This window comes from Alexandromys fortis, unplaced genomic scaffold (genome assembly GCF_014885135.2).
Source record: "Alexandromys fortis isolate MF-2015 unplaced genomic scaffold, M_Fortis_MF-2015_v1.1 scaffold_54, whole genome shotgun sequence".
NCBI classification, from domain to species: Eukaryota; Metazoa; Chordata; class Mammalia; order Rodentia; family Cricetidae; genus Alexandromys; species Alexandromys fortis.
Window position 1 is genome coordinate 2,808,045 of NW_026067958.1, and position 17,179 is coordinate 2,825,223.

Consider the following 17,179-nt stretch of genomic DNA (forward strand, 5'->3'; position numbering starts at 1 on the left):
TTGCTTATTTTGCTTCACTTTGAGAAGAGAGCATTTTGGGTATATTGTGACTGAAATCATCATCATCATTCTCTTTACAAAGAAGGTTTGGCAAGTTTTAGAAATTCAAGGGTTCTATTCCATAGGCAATTCCTGAGTTACTGTCAGTCAGGGATGTTACTTGTACTGGATTTAGAACTGTAAACATAAGGGGGGGGAAGAGAAAGAGAGAGAGAGAAGAGAGGGAAGAGAGAGAGAGAAGAGAGAGAGGGAGAGAGAGAAGAGAGAGGAGAGGAGAGAGAAGGGAGAGAGAGGGAGAGAGGAGAGGAGAGGAGAGGGAGAGGGAGAGGGAGAGAGAGAGAGAGAGAGAGAGAGAGAGAGAGAGAGAGAGAGAGAGAGAAGAAAGTGCATGTGTACATATGCATGACTGTACAGGCTCTCCTGTCTCCACCCCCCCCATCTCCCCCACAGTGCTGAGGCTACAGAAGCACACCGCTGTGCCTGGCTTCTACATGGGCATGAGGGATTTGAACTCAGATTCCCATGCTTGCACGGTGATGGGGGAAGGACATTGGTTAATTATAATAAAGAAACTGCTTCGGCCCTCATAGGACAGAAAATTAGGTAGGCGGAGTAGACAGAAGAGAATTCTGGGAGAAAGAAGCTTAGTTGAGGAGTCGCCATGATGCTCCCACGCCAGACAGATCCTCCCTGGTAAGCCAGCTCGTGGGCTACAAAGAATATTAGAAATGGGTTAGAACAATATGTAAGAGCTAGCCAATAAAAAACTAAAACTAGCCAGGCCAGGCAGTGTTTGAAAGAATACAGTTTCCGTGTAATTATTTCGGGCATAAGCTAGCCATGCGGGCGGCCGGGTGCCGGGGACACAGCCCTGCCGCCGCTCCTATTTCAACAGCACGGCACTTTATCCACTGCGATATCATCCCAGCTCCCCAGTGTTTTGAGGTGAATGAAACATAAACCCTAAAGTTTTAGCAAACTTCACTCTGAAAGCAGTAAGAGGAAACACCCGATTCTGATGTTAAAAAAAAAAAATCAGGGCCCCGAGAAGCAGTCAGACCTCCCCATAAAGCCCAGGAGTCCGGGACTGAGAATCTCCAGGTAGACATTTTGAACGTCTTTGTGCAGTTATGCTTTGGGGTTATAGGGTGGGAGCTGGAGAGTGTTAGGGATTTAGGCATCCACTTTGATTCTATAACCCATTTATATATGTAAGAAATTACTGGAGAAAGATGTTTTTGTTTTTTTGGGAATTCAAGGCGTTTGAGGACTGAGATGATATGCCACAGATGACCGAGTAGATTACACCCTGGAGCTGTGTTTGGAAGACAAGTCACATTTATGAAGATGAATGCCATTTCAGGCTCACCCCAGGGGAATTCCCCCATGTGAGAGGGGAAAGTCTAATCCTACCTCATAAAACTCTGGGTACCCTGTACTATATTACTAAACTTGCTTGTGAATTTCACAGGCACTAAGGATGTGAATTATTTAGACTGGATCAAGTTCAGCAAAGGGTGACCAGATTGGTTAAACAACTTAAGGGCTTACTGAAAGGATCAAGAGGCAAAGGCAGGGCCTCAGCAGGGCAGCCGGGGGAGAGGAGTTCAATACTGGTGGGCAAATGCCCCTTTCCTAGATGCTCTCCCTAGTACAGTGCTTAGTAACACACCCAAATCCAGACCCCTCAGTGCAGGCAAGATAAGGCTGGATTCAAGGTGTGGGATCATCACAAGTGTGATGGACAAACACATCAGCACAGCTAATGACATACCCAGAGGGACCCTCCTCCCCACCATCGACCACTCCAGTGTCTGTATCTGGCATTTGGATAAAATAAGTGAGCACGTGACCAGTCCTTCACTTGCATGCTAGAATTGGAAAATGCCCAGCTATGGGCTGACTCTGCACCCCCACTTCTGTCCAGGGGATACAGACCAAAGCCTGTGGTTCTAGATACGGCTGGACCCAGGCTGGCTGTTAGGGTGACCTCAGCTGTCTAAATATTAGCTGTGTGTCTTTCAGCACGTCACTCCTTCTGTGACTTGGTTCTCATCTTTAAGTAGCAACAAGTAGAGGGTTGTCATGAGGATTGCACGCGTCGCACACTTTGAAGGGGCGGAGCAGTGTGTGCCACACATGGCTCCTGCGATTGGCTTGTCATGTCTGCGGGCATGGCTTCTTTAGACAAAGCTGTGACTGAGAAGTCCCGAGCAAAGCTATCCTTTCTTTTCTACACGATGTCACATCAAGCATTGCCTCACTAGCCATGACCCGGACCAGCTGCTTGGTCAGCCTCAAACTGCTTCCTCGGCTGAGTAAGGAAGTCAATCATAGCTACGTGATAGGGTTGGTGTGTGAACTGGAAGGCAACATACGGTGCTTGCCCACAGGAACTCAGAGTGTGTTTTCTCTCGGCCCCTTTCTTCCTTCCAGGATCGTAAAAGATAAGGTAAAACTTAGGCTGTCAATAATATGATTTCAGTTTTTCCTCGCTAGTCACATATCGCACGTGGGTTTGCAATGCAGCCTTTATGCTGAAGAACTGTCAGCAGGGCTGGCAAACTCAGTGTATGCAAGGGCTGTTGTCCAGGGCACATGGTGACACCTGCAGTGGCTCTCAGCGCCCTGCCTCAGCGGCTCCAGTCACACATGCTTGTCTCCCCGGCTAGAAAACCCGAGCTCTGCAGCAGGTTACCCGGCAGAAAACCCTGACTAGTAATCTTAAAGAAGCAAAAAAACAAAAACCAAAAACTAGAAACTCAAGAATAGAATGTGGCCGCATAATAAAAATTAGCTAAGTTACTTCTTGGAATACTTATTTAAATTTATGTAATATTTATTAAACCTATGGACTAAAATGTAATGCTTTTATACATACGGCCAAAGACAGGAATTTTTCCCCCCTCATGTTACTCTTCTATGGTTTGGATTCTCTTGGTGAATGTCTCATCATAGTGTGTGATTTAGTGATTGCTATTTTGCTGACCTAAAGCAAAAGTCCATGTGTAGTGGCCAGAAAATACGAACAAAGTAGAAGGGAGTTATAAATTGATTCGTAGGAGGTAGTGAACTCCCTGGGAACACTGACCTTGCGATGAGCCATGGGAGGACGACATCTGCAGAAACTGAAAGCTTTTGGCTTCTTCTACAGCCTACACTAAGCTCTCTCAGCAGTCCTCCAGCGAGGAGCAAACTATGCTGCAACACTGATCTAAGAGACAAACGAAGACGGCAGGAGAGTCTGCACCACATTCAGCATGGAGGTAAGTTTTTAATTAATTTTTATCCCCCCTGGCTTAATAAAAGAGATAAAGGATCCTTTAGGAGCAGATTTAGCCTGACATTTGAGACTTTAAAATGTTCAGAACAGCACACTCAATTTTAGATGTGACCACAAGCCTCTGTGGATGGCTTAGGAGACAAAGATGGAAGTGAGACGGACACCTGGGGACGTGGCAACCTCAGGGGAAGGAGGTGGGAGGCTTCAGACGCTTCCTGGGGAGCCAGGTAGACACGAGGCAAAGAGCAAGGCCCTGAAAATCTGTTTCGTATTACTTACCCTTTATTCTTAAAATGTAAAATTATGACTTTTTACAGAATCTCGGAATGTAAAACCAAAAATGTAAAGAAAATCTTTTTTTACCAATATAATATTTTTACCAATTTTTTTAACCAACATAAAAAATTTAGGGAAAGTAATTTTTTCTAGTGAGGATTCACTAACACATATACACATGTATGTATATGCACAACTACTGCTACTTGTGCAGAGTTTAATGCAGTCCATTTTAAGGCTTACAAGATGAGAAGTTATATATAGGCTTTTGTACTCAATTAAAAAATTATGTTATCTTTCAGATGATAATTTAAAAAATACTACAAGAAATTAAATTTGTGTCTACAGTCGCAACTATAACTCTAAAACATACAGAATTCAAACTAAAACATTGGGTTTTATTTTCATTCTGTATTTTCCAACTGTACTATAAATGGTGTTAGCAATAGGAAAGTGGGAAATGCATGTTTCTTAAGATTTAAATGCACAGAGCCCACAATCACATAACACAGAGCCTGCTTTTGTTTCAGTCTGCACACAAACCTTACTCGGAAGACGAGGACCTTGGTCACACTTGAGTGTTTAATGTAAACAGGATTTGGTACCAGAAGGTTTTAATGCAGAGGATTAGATGTATCATCGTACGTTGCGATTAAAGGACTTGTATTTAGAATGAAATGAATTTTTGTTTGATGTGCTCACTTAGTAACCTACTTAAATGTGTTTTTCACTGTAAGCCTCAATGTCAAAGATGGCTACTTGGTGTGTCTTTGATGGCTATTCCCGGGACACTTTAAGTCAAACAATTAAAAAAAAAAAAAACATGTAGTCACTGTTGTACTTGTGACTTCTTATGTTCCTAATTTACTTGTTATTCCAAGCTCACCTAAATGAAAATAAACTTATGCAACAGAATAAAATTCTATGCTTATCCTAAAAAGAAAAAAGAAAAATCAGTCTACAAGGTAGAAAATTCCCCAGAATGTTCCTGGAAGGGAGAGAATGTAGGCGATCCTCGCACTGGAGGCAGGATAAAACCAGTTGATGAAATAACATCACATGTATGGTATCAATTTTGGGTAACAAGAGATGCTAGGGATTTATAATAAAATCAGTTCCGCCTCCCCAAACAGCTAAGCCACAAATTCGATACATGAAAAGGCAAATTAGTGAATGTGGGTGAAGCTCACTGAGAAGAGGCCAAGGTAACAGGTGCTTTCCCACAACATGACATGTAATGACCTCCCTCATCCACAGAGGCAGATGTTGACCTAAGCACCTAGGTAGGGAAGCAGCCTACAAGACCCTTATTAACTTTTAACATCCACAGCGGGGGGGGGGGGGGGGGGGGGGGGGGGGGGGGGAGGGAAGGAGAATGGCCACTCTGTCAGCAGTGTCTGGATAGGACAGTTCAGATTGGAATCTGTTTATATGTAGACTGTGGAAAGAAATATACTCAGCACACCCATGAAACTGTGTTGTAATTAAAAGCAAACCATTGGTAAGTTTAAGTGTCATATTGCTATTTAGAACTGTTAAACTCTAGCTAGGGGCTATTTTCTCTATCTTAAGATAATGTAAAAAGAAGTTATTACTTAAGAATACTTTTATAGCCACGTGTAGTGGGTGCACACCTTTAATCCCCCTACTTGGGAGGCAGATGCAGTTTGAGGCCAGCCTGGTCTACAAAGTGAGTTTCAGGACAGCCAGAGCTACACAGAGAAATCCTGTCTGGAACCTCCAGGATTCAAGAAAAGATCAAATCGAAATAAAACAAACCACCAAAAACAAAACAACACCCCCCCCCAAAAAAACACAACCAACCAACCAACCAAGAAAAAAGAATTCACATTTTAATGAATATTAAGCAGCTATGTAAAAGGTGATGGTTTGATCTTCTTCCATAAATAACAATGTGGCTGTTAAACAATGGTCTCTAAGATCTACAAAATAGGACCTCAAAATAGGTTTGTTCCAGGGGCTGAAAAGTTGACTCAGTGGTAAAGAGCATGTGTCATTCTTCCAGAGGACCTGAGTTCAAATCCCAGCCTTCACTCAGGTGGCTCATATCTGCCTGCAATTCCGGTTCTAGGGAAACTCAAGACCTTTGACCTCTGCAGGTTCATGTGCACAGAACCACCCCCACACACATAATTAAAAATAAAAATTAAAAGGAAAAGAATAATATTAATAATTATTTTATTTATTTATTTTGGCTTTTCGAGACAGGGTTTCTCTATAGCTTTGGAGCCTCTCCTGGAACTAGCTCTTGTAGACCAGGCTGGCCTCGAACTCACAAAGATCCGCCTGCCTCTGCCTCCTGAGTGCTGGGATTAAAGACGTGCGCCACCAGCACCCGGCCAAGAATAATATTTATTAAAAAATAGGTTTGTTCTAATTCTGTGTCATGAATATTTAGTATTGGTGACAATGTGAGAACTCTCATAGACTGAAAACTTAAAAGGAAGTTTCTTAAGTCCTCTTGATTCTGCCTTAATATGAACATAGTAAACTTTACATCTATTGTAAGATCTGCACATCTGTAGCAGGCTGGCCTAAATTCAGAGCTCATACTACATGTTAGACATGTTCTCTCTTCCCTAACTTTGCTGGAAGTAAGCTGGCTTACAGGGCTTCCAACTTCTAATTGCAGAGCTCTGTGCGTTTCCGATGCTTGGCTGAGTACCCAGCACTTCATGTCAAAACTGCTGAGCAATTTCAATGCTGCCGTGTGTGCCAAATCTGGAAGATGCTCATGAGACTCAATGCATGAGCTCATCAGTTTTTCATATGCCAGGCTTACCAGTCAGGAAAAATTACAAGTAAATTAAAAGTTGGAAACCCCTACTTGTAAGCAAGGGCTGCAGCTTAGTCACAGGGTACTTGCCTAGCACACAAAAGACTCCTGGGTTCCATCTCCAGTATCTCCAGGACACAAGCAAAACAGCTCCACTTCCCAGAATACTCTCGGGGTTTCCTCAAAGTCTCCCCAGGGGCATTGCTTACACATTTGCTGATATGTCTTGGAATGTGTTTTCATCAGTGTTATCAGTCACTCTAAGCTTTTCATAGAACAAGTGTAATTTTGATGACATTTAACTGTGGTCTACTGTTGGCCAGTATTCCTAGAGGAATCTCCAGGAAGATTCCATTACTGGCATTTCCTTGCTTGGTCTTAAAGCTGGACTCAGATCCCTGACTCTCCGATGCAGCTGGTCCCAAACTCCCTTTTATTTTATAAAACATCTTTGGTCCACAGGACTGAAGTTCCTGCTATTATCTTTTAAGTTCTGTAGCAGGGGAAGGAACTCAATGACACAGTGCTTGCTTTGCATACAGAAGGCCTTGGGTTTGACTGCCAGTATTGCAGAAAAACAATTAAACACAATAATTTGTGCTTCTGTTTTGAAGGGAAAGTGTGCTCTGCCCTTTGGGTGTTCTTCATGCCGCCTAAGAAGGAAGGCAATTCCCTTCCATCCGGGAGAAGAGGAAATACAGAGTGTGTTTAAAGCAGAGCAGAGCAGAGAGTCCCCAATAACCTCCCTGAGCCGACAGGGTGCCCAGAGTGGAAAGGCATGCTGGAGAAAGATTTCCTGAAGGGCTCGCTGCTGCACTTTTTGTACCCTGCTCAGTGCCTGATACCCTCCGATCCTTGCCTATAAGTGCAAGGACTAGATAAGGATAGGTATTAGTTGTAATTGGGGGACCATTTAAAGACTTCAGAAGAAATGCTGAAAACTGGTTGGGAGAAGCAGTTTTAGGTGGGAGGGCATGGATGATTAATTCTACAATTAATTGTAGTAGGTAAAATGTCAGAGCCAGCGGCAGCCTCTTAATCGCCAGTGCAATTCGTGATACGTAAGAATCAACAAGGAGGCTTTCCGAGGCCCATTATCAACGACGATTATTGCCAATACAGCTCTGTAAATGCCAATTGCGGGGCAGCTGCTTTCTTTCCAATGGGTCCAGGGGAAAAAGTGGCGTGTTAAAAGGAATCTTCTTGTTCTGACCCTCTGACTCCCACCACACGGGATTCACTTCACCCGAGTTTGGAGACCTGTGTGGAATGAGGAGTAAAATACATATTTGTGTAAATCCCCGGGACTCTCTCTCTGGAGAACAGCGGCTTTTTAAAGAGTCAGGTCAAATCCCCTGGAGATGAAGTGAGTCCCTGCTGTGGAGCCGGCTAGCTGGCAGTGTGCTGGGACTGTCATTTGTAAAAAGCAGTCCGCCCAGCTATAATTAGGAATTTGATGTCACACTGGAATTGGAGCGCAGCTGTGAAAAGATCGACCACCAGGGAGATTCGCATTTCTCTGTCTCATTTAGAGCGGGTGAAACTGCTGGAGTCATGAATGGAAGATGCCCTTCCACTAAAAAGAAAAGAATTAGGGAATGAAACAAGTCATAGCAGCTGTCAGAATTTGACAATTTTTTTTTTAAAGAACTGTTCCCATAAAAAAAAAAACCCTCTAGACATCTGTACATGCATGTTCTGATACTTGTTGCCACAAAGTCATCCCATTATTGTTAGAATATGGGGACTTTATCTCCTCCAGTTCCATCCCCATTATTATGTTAATGCGAATCACACTAATTGTGTGTCAAGAAGAAATTCAAGGGATGGGATTTGTCTGCACCTATATCACTAAACACTGAAAATGACAGTTTCAAAACTTGTCATCAACAAGTTAACAGCATGGGAAATGAAATAATGGCTGCAGTGAACGGGTCCCGGAGAAGGGGCAGAACTGCGATCCCTAATGAAGCTGTATCGGTGGAGAGTCGGGTAAGGGCGCTCTGCAGAACGGCAATCACTCTGAACAAGACAGCAACACGCGGCAATTACAGCGGCAGTGACGAGCTTTCCTGTCTAAGAGGCTGAAAGATAGGAAATAAAGCATTCTTGGCCTTCCCCACGTACTTCAAACCACAGGTACTAGAGATTGTTCTGAAGGTGTTTAAGGTTTTACTCAGGAACCCCCCAAAGGGCTATGCTTTTAGAGAAGAGTCCAAACTATTAACTGATCCTGGAAAGAAGGAAAACCAATAACTGGGGAGGGGGCCAGGAGGAGGAAAGGAAAGGAAAACATAAAAAAAAAAAAAAAAACTAAAAGCCCAGTGTGTCCGAGTTCAGCTATGGCGATGCACTCCACTAAATGGTTGCAACTGAGTGTTTCTGGATCATCAGTATGCTCCCAGCTAGTGGACCACATTCTCCTGGGTGGCTGTCAATTTTGATGGCCTTTGCATCCCATATGTGCAGACGATTTCTCCTCCCCTTCCCAGTTAGAATCTGAAACATACATGGATAGGTAAGGTAGCCCTAGGAAGCCTCTGACCTTTCGGGGAGGAGCTGTCAGATCCCCAAACCTCCAACACAGTGCAAAGCCCTGTGCCTTCCTTAAGGCAAGAGTGTCAGCCTCAGTGACAAGAGTGTTTGCACAGCAGGAGGCCCAGGGCCCAGGACTGTCTGTGCACCAAATCAAACATGTGAAATCATGCATGAAGGTGGAGGAAATACAAATATATAAATGGGTTGTTTTGCTAAAATTAGTCTGAAACCAGACCATTTACTTAATTACTTAAAAAAAAAAGGACCCTGGGTAAATTGTTTTAGCACCATATTTAGCCTTCATGCAGGATGTGACTGAGTGACCCATTATTTCAGTCCCTGAGGCTGTGACAGTAACCATGAAAACACATGTTCGTGCACACACACACTTGTGTGCACACATGCACACACTTCTGAATGAACACAGCACAGTAGATGTGCAAATTCATAAAATTCAAATTGAAACAAAATAATATTCTAAAAGAAATTAAGAAAAAAATTAAAATCCTTGAGTCTAACTTTAAAGAGACAGTAAAGAGAAGACCCTTCTGAGGCTGGTTTGTAGGAATATTCAAGAATCCAGGCAAGTCTGTCAATCAATGCGTTAATCTGGGCTAGTTTAGATCTACATGCAGGAAGCCATTTCCAAATTCTTTTTTTTCTTTACTTAAAAGTATTTAATTTTGAAATGGAATCACATATGAAACCATTTTTTCTTATTTTGCTTAGAATGGCAGTTTTTTTTTTTAATTTAACAGCCCAAAGCTTATTTCTAGTCTTTCATTAAATAAATGTCTCTAATGACCTGTACTTCTGCCATAACCCAACAGATTTAAATTATCTATCCCTCTCTGTTTATTTGTGCTCCGATCTGTTATAGTTGTTCAAAAATCTTTTCAACATGTAACCACTTAATCCTAAATATCCACATCTCTTCCAAGTAATGACTTTTAACAAAATTGGGTCCAATTCTTTATGTCTCCATCTACCAATCTGAACTAATTACAATCTTCAAACTGACTTAAAACTTAGATCTCTCAGGAAGACCTCTGCAAATAGTCGCAACTATGAACTTAGTTGTTCATGACGAGCTGTTTCCTGTTAACATCTAATGTATCTTACAAAGCATAAACACACATGGTCGTTTACGGCTGTCACTTGGAATGTTTCACTAGCATCTAACCAACTCCCTTTTTGCTTTATCAATCCTATCGCAGCCTGGATCTTATTTACCAATACTGAAACATTACATTTTTAACTTTTAAAACTGAAAAGTTACTTTATAATGTCCCCTAGAGACTGACCCTTCAAGTCTGTAATTCTATAAAAGAAAGCAAATGAGATTCAAGTGTTACTTGATTTATAATCAGTCAGAAGATATGAAGATATAGTCCTTTATAATCTTTTCATACTTCACATTAAAAATCAAAACCAACTCCGACCTCATCTTACCACTGTATATTCAAAAAGAAATTTGAAATCAATATGTAATGGCCGAGAAAATGAACAGAGGCAAAGACCACAGTCAAGGTCACATATGGCGAGCTAGGGTAAAGAGGCCTCGGGACCCAAGTTCCTCAACCCCTGAGTTGGAATTTCCATTTCAGTTGACAGTACAGGCAGCTCTCTGTCTGTGCAGGGCCGGTTGTCTGTGACCCGTCTGTGCCAACTGCACACTTCACTAGTAGGTACAGCATCATGTAGTCACCGAGGAAGGTGCGGAAGGCATGCATCCCCAGGCTGCAGGGGTGCTGGCTGTGCTGGCAGCAGCAGGGGAAAGGGAAGGACCATACGCAGTGCTTCCCGGACAGGGAGGAGGTGTGATGGCGCTTACCTTTTCTTTGTCACTAGCTTCTCTAGCCACCGTGGAGCCCTGAAATACAAATAAATGGTCAGAATGGATGGACTTGCATGAGGAGTACCCAGTATGAGACAAACCCAGCTCTGTCCACCCTCAGTGTGTCCCCCTTGTCCCAGCAGCCCTCACCTGGTCTGTGGCTCCCCCTACAAGTGTTCTTGTCCACTGTTCACTCTTTTCCAACCCTACTCCTATCATTTTTGTCTGACCCATCATTCTCTCTGGTCCTGACCTTCCTGCTTGGAAACCAGAGAATCTGGCACCACTTGAGCAGTCACTGGTTAAACACTGATCAGAACCGTACCAGTGGCTAGACACGGCTGGTTTCACTATCTTCAAAAGGAAGATGTTGGCAACAAAAGCACAAGGAATGCCCCTTTGCCCGTGTCCTGACCTCCAGATGTGGAGCATCCCTGCACCACAGTGCTGTTCCCTCCCCGGGCAGTGACTGAAGGACAGTTCCACTGAGCTCCCAGCACACCCTCCGTGAGAGCGCTCTGACTCCCTTCAAAGCCACAGGCTTCCTGATGTCTCTTTTGTTCTAGGCCCTAGGCTGAGCACAGGGGTAAAAAGTGGAAGAAAACACAGCCCTTGATCTCCGGGCACCTAGTCGGCTGCACCAGGTTTCAAAAGCAGCCTCTCAGAGCTGTGTTAGCCAAAATGTCTGATGGGAGATGGGACGTTACCTCTGAGGTCCACAGGAGGTTTGGGGGGCAGGCAGAGTTCAAGCAGAGAAACTTGCCTTTTTGTGGAAGGTTTCAATTCAAAAGAAAAGTCAAGGAACACAGACAAGTTGATTCTTACATTAGAGTCCTAAATATGTGAATTCAGCAATCCTTACTTAATTCTTTGTGTTTCGCCCATGACAGAGTCTGTGTTTACTGAAGTGGCTGGAGAAGGACACACAGTTACAGATTCCTTTTCCCCAGCACCAGATGCCTGAACTGCTATGATATTCGTGAACTTGATCACTGTCGAATTCACAGCTATCATCCTGAACCATTAAAGTGGCCAATCATGAAGGGAACCCATATTTGACTTGAGCAAAGAAGTTGGTTAGCTTCAGAAAGAAAAACAGATTCTAAATGCATACAGCATGTCTGTTTCAGCAATGGGTGCTGCTCAGAGCCATTCTTCTGAAAGGAGCAGTTATGAATCAGTTACCTTCTTTTCCAGAACACATTTCTATTTGAGAAAACCACAAATGAACTGGAAAACACCTGCTCGACAGTGGATGGGCCGCAAGGGTCCGGATGAGCTGTGTTCTGTCATTCCACATGACTGACAGCATTTGAGGTCAGCGATTAAAATGCTATCAAATGAAAACCAGACTTCTGAGAAACTGTATTTGTCCTCAGTTTCCCCATGTGAAAGACTTTCAATGCGGCTGGTGCAGATGGTCACATGACTTTTGATACTGCATCATTCGATATGCTGACATTGGGATACTATATTAATTAAGAAACAACTATGTCAGGGCAGGAGAGATGGCTCAGCAGTTGAGAGCCCTGGCTGCTTTTTCAGAGGACCTGAGTTCAATTTCCAGCACCCACAAGTATCTATAACTCCAGTTCCAGAGGATCTGACACCTTCACACCAATGCACATAAAATAAATTAAAAAAAGAAACAAATATGTCTTCAGTGAGACATGTACGACTAAAACACCACACACGTGGACCAGTGCATGCAACTAACAACAGATCTTTTTTTTTAAAGCTATACATCTTTCCTTTTTTTTAAATATTTATTTATTTATTTATTTATTTATTTATTTATTTATTTATTTATTTATTATGTATACAATAGTCTGTCAGTGTGTATGCCTGCAGGCCAGAAGAGGGCACCAGACCACATTACAGATGGTTGTGAGCCACCATGTGGTTGCCGGGAATTGAACTCAGGACCTTTGGAAGAGCAGGCAATGCTCTTAACCGCTGAGCCATCTCTCCAGCCCAACAACAGATCTTAACAGGATACAAATTCCTCAGTGTAACAAGATTGGAGATATTACTAACTGTTAAGTTTTGGTGTATTATCAAACGATGTCTACAATTATCCGTAAAACTCCTCATCTCTCTTTTCCAACTATATATTTGTGTGAGTTCAGACTCTTTCCCACCAAACAATACTCAAACAAATAACAGCACACTATACTGACAGCAGGACCAGCTATGGCCTCCCCACTCTCTCACATTGGTGCAGACACTGCAGAGATATGAAGTACGGGGCGGGAGGGAAGCTGAGTGAGAATGGAAGGCACCATGTACAACATGAAACCCAAAGAATAGATTTAACTAAAATAAAATATGCTGGGTGGTAGTGGCACACACCTTTAATCCTAGCCCCACAGAGACAGAGGCAGGTAGATCTCTGGGTTTGAGGCCAGCCTGGTCTACAGGATGAGTTCCAGGACAGCCAGGGGTACACACAGAAAACCTGTCTTGAATAACCCCCCCAAAAAAAGAAAAGAAAAATCATGATGTTTGTCTGACTAATATTTCATTTTTAAAAAATAGTTATTTTCATAAAAATCCATTAATACATACATAATAGCTACCTTAAAGAATGAAAAGGTATTAATAAATATTAATATAAATTTCAATATTTTATAATTTTATGTTTAGTATTCTCATAAATTTCTTTTAAGCAAAGATTTTCTTTTTTTAATTTATGTGTAAGGGTGCGTGGGAGAGCCTGCAGGGACCAGAAGAGGGTGTTAGATTCCCCTGGAGGTGAAGTCACAGGTGGTCATGAGTTGCTGGACGCTGGGAACTAGCCCTCTGGAAGAGCAGCAAGTACAAGAGCCACCTCTCCAGCCCCTGCATCCATTTCTAATACTGCAGACATCCACAGACAGACCCTATACAAGGCAAACCTTTTAGGGTCCTCTTTGTGCATGTGAATGAGTTCTAAGAATAAAAAGATTAAAATCCCGATACTCAAGTACCACAGATCAAGAAAAAAAAAAAAAAAAACCCTTTTCAGGGGTCATAGGGTATTTAGCTCTGTGGTCCATAAAGTCTCTGTGGTTCCTGCTGAACTTGGTCACTATACTGCAAATGCACAGGTAAGACAGACTGCACACATGATACATCAATAAAACTTTTTTTAAAAAAACTAGAAACGCAACCCTCTCTTTGTTTCACCATGCAATCACACTACAGTTGGCTGAGTCTGAACTTGTAAAACTCAGATCATGCCGCTGCAGCCACATTTTTTCTATCTTTCTGCCGTCTTTGAGATGTCCAGTCTCTGGGATCTCCTGTCTCCTTTGTCGTGAATCTTCCCCCGTTTCTGGCACGCTCTCCACTGGTGCCCTCATGGGCACACCTTTCTTTACACCCTGCTTAGCAATGCAGGCCTTGCCAGCTGGGGGAACAGGCCTGCGATCTCAGCCACTCAACAAGCCGAGGCCGGGATTACTAGTCAAGGCCTATTTTGACTTCAGGGTGAATTTAATGCTGGCTTGGGCAACTGAGTGAGACCCTCTCTCAAAATAAGAAGAAAAAGGGCTGAGGCGATAGCTCAGCAATAGAATACTTGTTTACTGTTAACAAAATAGTGTGGCCTTCCCTGTTCATTTCTACCCACAGCGCTCATCATTTCCCTAAAGTAATAATAATAGTAATATGTATATATGTTTATATATATACACAATATATATAAAATGAAAAAATTATACTATATATATATAAAATCTTTAAAGATTTGTTCTGTTGTTTTTATTTATTTATTTACTGTAATGTGTGTGTTCTGGGCATGTGCAGGTAGAGTTCAGAGGCCAACTTTTGGGAACCAATTCTTTCCTTCTACCATGGAGTCTGAGGCGTGAACTCAGGTCATCAGGTTTGTGGGGCAAGTGCTTTTGCCTGCTGGGCTACCTTGCTGCCCCGGTCTGGCCCACTCAGCTATTCCCAGCACACAGACCACTACATGGCATTGGCTGCCATGACTGCAGCAGCATGAACTGAGATACAAACTCTAGGTGCATCTGAATTATTTCATTCACACAGTTAACTACAACATATACAATATGGACGGGTATGCTTCAGCCACTTAATGCAAATGACCAAAGCCAATCTCACCTTTAAGTCGTATTTCCTATACACAGATAAACGGTGGCTGAACACGTTCCTGGTAACAATCACGTATATTTCCACTCCGTCGACATTAAGCCGGTACATTCCCAAGAACTGAGGAAGAAGGGTTACCCCGTGGCATTCCACTATGTACTAGACAGGAAAGAGAGAGAGAGAGAAAGGAAAAACGGCCGTCAAAACATGGTGGATCACTGCGAAACTTGGCCTTTCTAACTGTGGGGCTCATTTAAAGTAGAATTTCTAATTCTTGAGGCTTTATTTTCAGAAAACAGTCACTTGGGTGTTGCTCACCCTTCAGGTCTGTGTTCTCCATATATATAAAAATTAAAACATTCAATCTTTAAAAAAACCTTTTTTATTAATTCTTTGTGAATTTCACATCATGTGCCCCATCCCACTCACCTCCCCATCCCTCCTCCAATTCACCCTCCGCCCTTGTAACTTCCCCAGCAAAAGAAAACAAACAAACAAACAAAAACAAAATAAAATCTCACCTTAGAAACTGCGGTAGAAGACGCAATCTTATCTAAAGCATCTAAAGATCTAAAGAGATACTGTTTTTTCAGTAGCTCAACTAATCCATAATGTCAAAATTGGATACAGAGGCACAAGGCAAGAAAGGAAATCCTTTTAGTTGCAGGGACAGCCCATCTAGGTTCTTCTTGTTCCCCAGAAGGCCTGAGGATGACCTCAGCCTTTGATCTTGAAGCTGGTGTGGTGGAGGTAACGAAGAGACTGCTGAAAGCCTGGTGCTAGGGGCCTAGCTATTCTGTTTCTCATCTAGACTTCAGTGGGCGTGAAGGGGCCTGAGCTACAAAGAAGCATCAAGTCTCAGGGTTGCAGACACAACATGACTTTGGTCATATGCCAACGAGCCACAAGAGGGAGCTACTTCCTCTTGGAAGCAGTTATTGATAAACTATGGGTATCACCACAGGGGCCTTCCCTGTAAACAATGGGGGAAGATTCTAAATGAGCCTTTTAACGTCTATGACACAGGGATGAAACCTCCAGGATAGCATCAACACCACAGTTCCAGTGTGGTGGGTGCCCTACCCACTGTGCTCCCCAACAGTCAAGGGTTGTAGTTTGGGTTATTCTGGTATGTGTATGTGTTGCACACACGGTGGCATGTGCCTGTGTGTCAGTGTACAGAGACCATCGAGGGCTTTGGGTGTCATCACCTTGAGGCAGGGTTTCTCACTGACCATCTACAAACTCACCGTCTTGGTTAAGCTTGTGGGCCAGGAAGCTCTCAGGATCTGCCTGTCTCTGTTCCCCTCAGTGCTGGGGTTGTAGGCACACGCAGCCTTGCTTGGCGTTTTACATGGGCAAGGGGGTTTCAAACCCGGGTCTTCACATCACCAAACAAGTGCTCTTGCCCATGGAGCCATCTCCCCAACCCCTATTTTGAGTCTTTGAAACATTAGCAAAAATGTTCTAATTGGACTTTTTAGTGGTAAACATTAATAAGCCTGGGGATATTTAACTTGCTAAAGAACAAAAAGTCCTTGGCTCTTCTCATTAGAACTGAACAGTGCCTATCTGGTTTTTGCTATTTAGAGTTCTGACAAATCTCAGAGATGCTCCAGTCCCTTTCCTTACAACTGAGCTGTCTACTTGAGCTCAGTCTAATTTCTTCCATCGAGTTTCATCTCAGCTTGTTACTTTAAATAGACGAGCGGACCCTAATTTGAAGCCAATAAATCGACTTGAGGTTTGCTAGTGCACAAGAGGTGGTTAATAGTTCTTGGCTGAAAAGGAAATTTCCCACAGCGATTTAAGGGATTAAAAAGTGTGTTGTTTGCCGGTAGGGAAGGTGGATGAGCGGGTCTTAACTCAGTCTGGGGGTATCCGTACTGCGCGAGGGAGGGAACAGGCTTGGGAACTAGGGAGATGAAGCACAAATCCTTGGGTAGCCATTTACATGCTGTGGGGTTTGGGGTAAGTTAACTAGCCCACTTTATATTTGAGTTTTACTTCCCAGAAAACGGAGTACCCAAAGGCCCACCTAGAATAAAGTTGTGAGGACGGCAAGGGAAAGCATTCCAAAGACCCCATGCCACCATCTGTACTGAACCCCACTCTTTCTCAGTTACCAATGATGGGAATGCAAGCTGTCACTCAAAACCTGGGAAAGAAACTGTAGCATCACATCTATCTGCCCCCGTTCCAAACTTCTCACAGCCACATCCTAGCGTCTGTTCTGGGGTCGCTCTAGGACAGGGATTATTTTTTGCAGACATGGAAGGCTATTAGAGGCCCCCAAGGCAGGGCAGTGGCTCATCACCTCTTCCACTCCCATTTTCATCCTTAAGAAGGTGTC

At 43.2% G+C, this 17,179-nt stretch overlaps 1 protein-coding gene and 1 long non-coding RNA gene across 3 annotated transcripts in view; one reads left to right on the forward strand and one right to left on the reverse strand.

Annotated features, from left to right (window-relative positions):
- Positions 1-17,179, reverse strand: part of Pip4k2a (phosphatidylinositol-5-phosphate 4-kinase type 2 alpha) — a 155,118-nt gene that overhangs the window by 9,025 nt on the left and 128,914 nt on the right. For both annotated transcript variants that reach the window (XM_050152693.1, XM_050152694.1), the window contains 2 exons: positions 14,839-14,985; positions 10,729-10,767 (listed from right to left, as the gene is read on the reverse strand). In XM_050152693.1, the coding sequence (XP_050008650.1) occupies positions 10,729-10,767; positions 14,839-14,985 (186 nt within the window). The remainder of the gene's footprint in view (positions 1-10,728; positions 10,768-14,838; positions 14,986-17,179) is intronic.
- Positions 359-14,825, forward strand: LOC126507855 (uncharacterized). Its single transcript, XR_007593652.1, has 3 exons — positions 359-693; positions 3,155-3,266; positions 11,622-14,825. It is a non-coding gene; the product is annotated as an uncharacterized lncRNA (long non-coding RNA).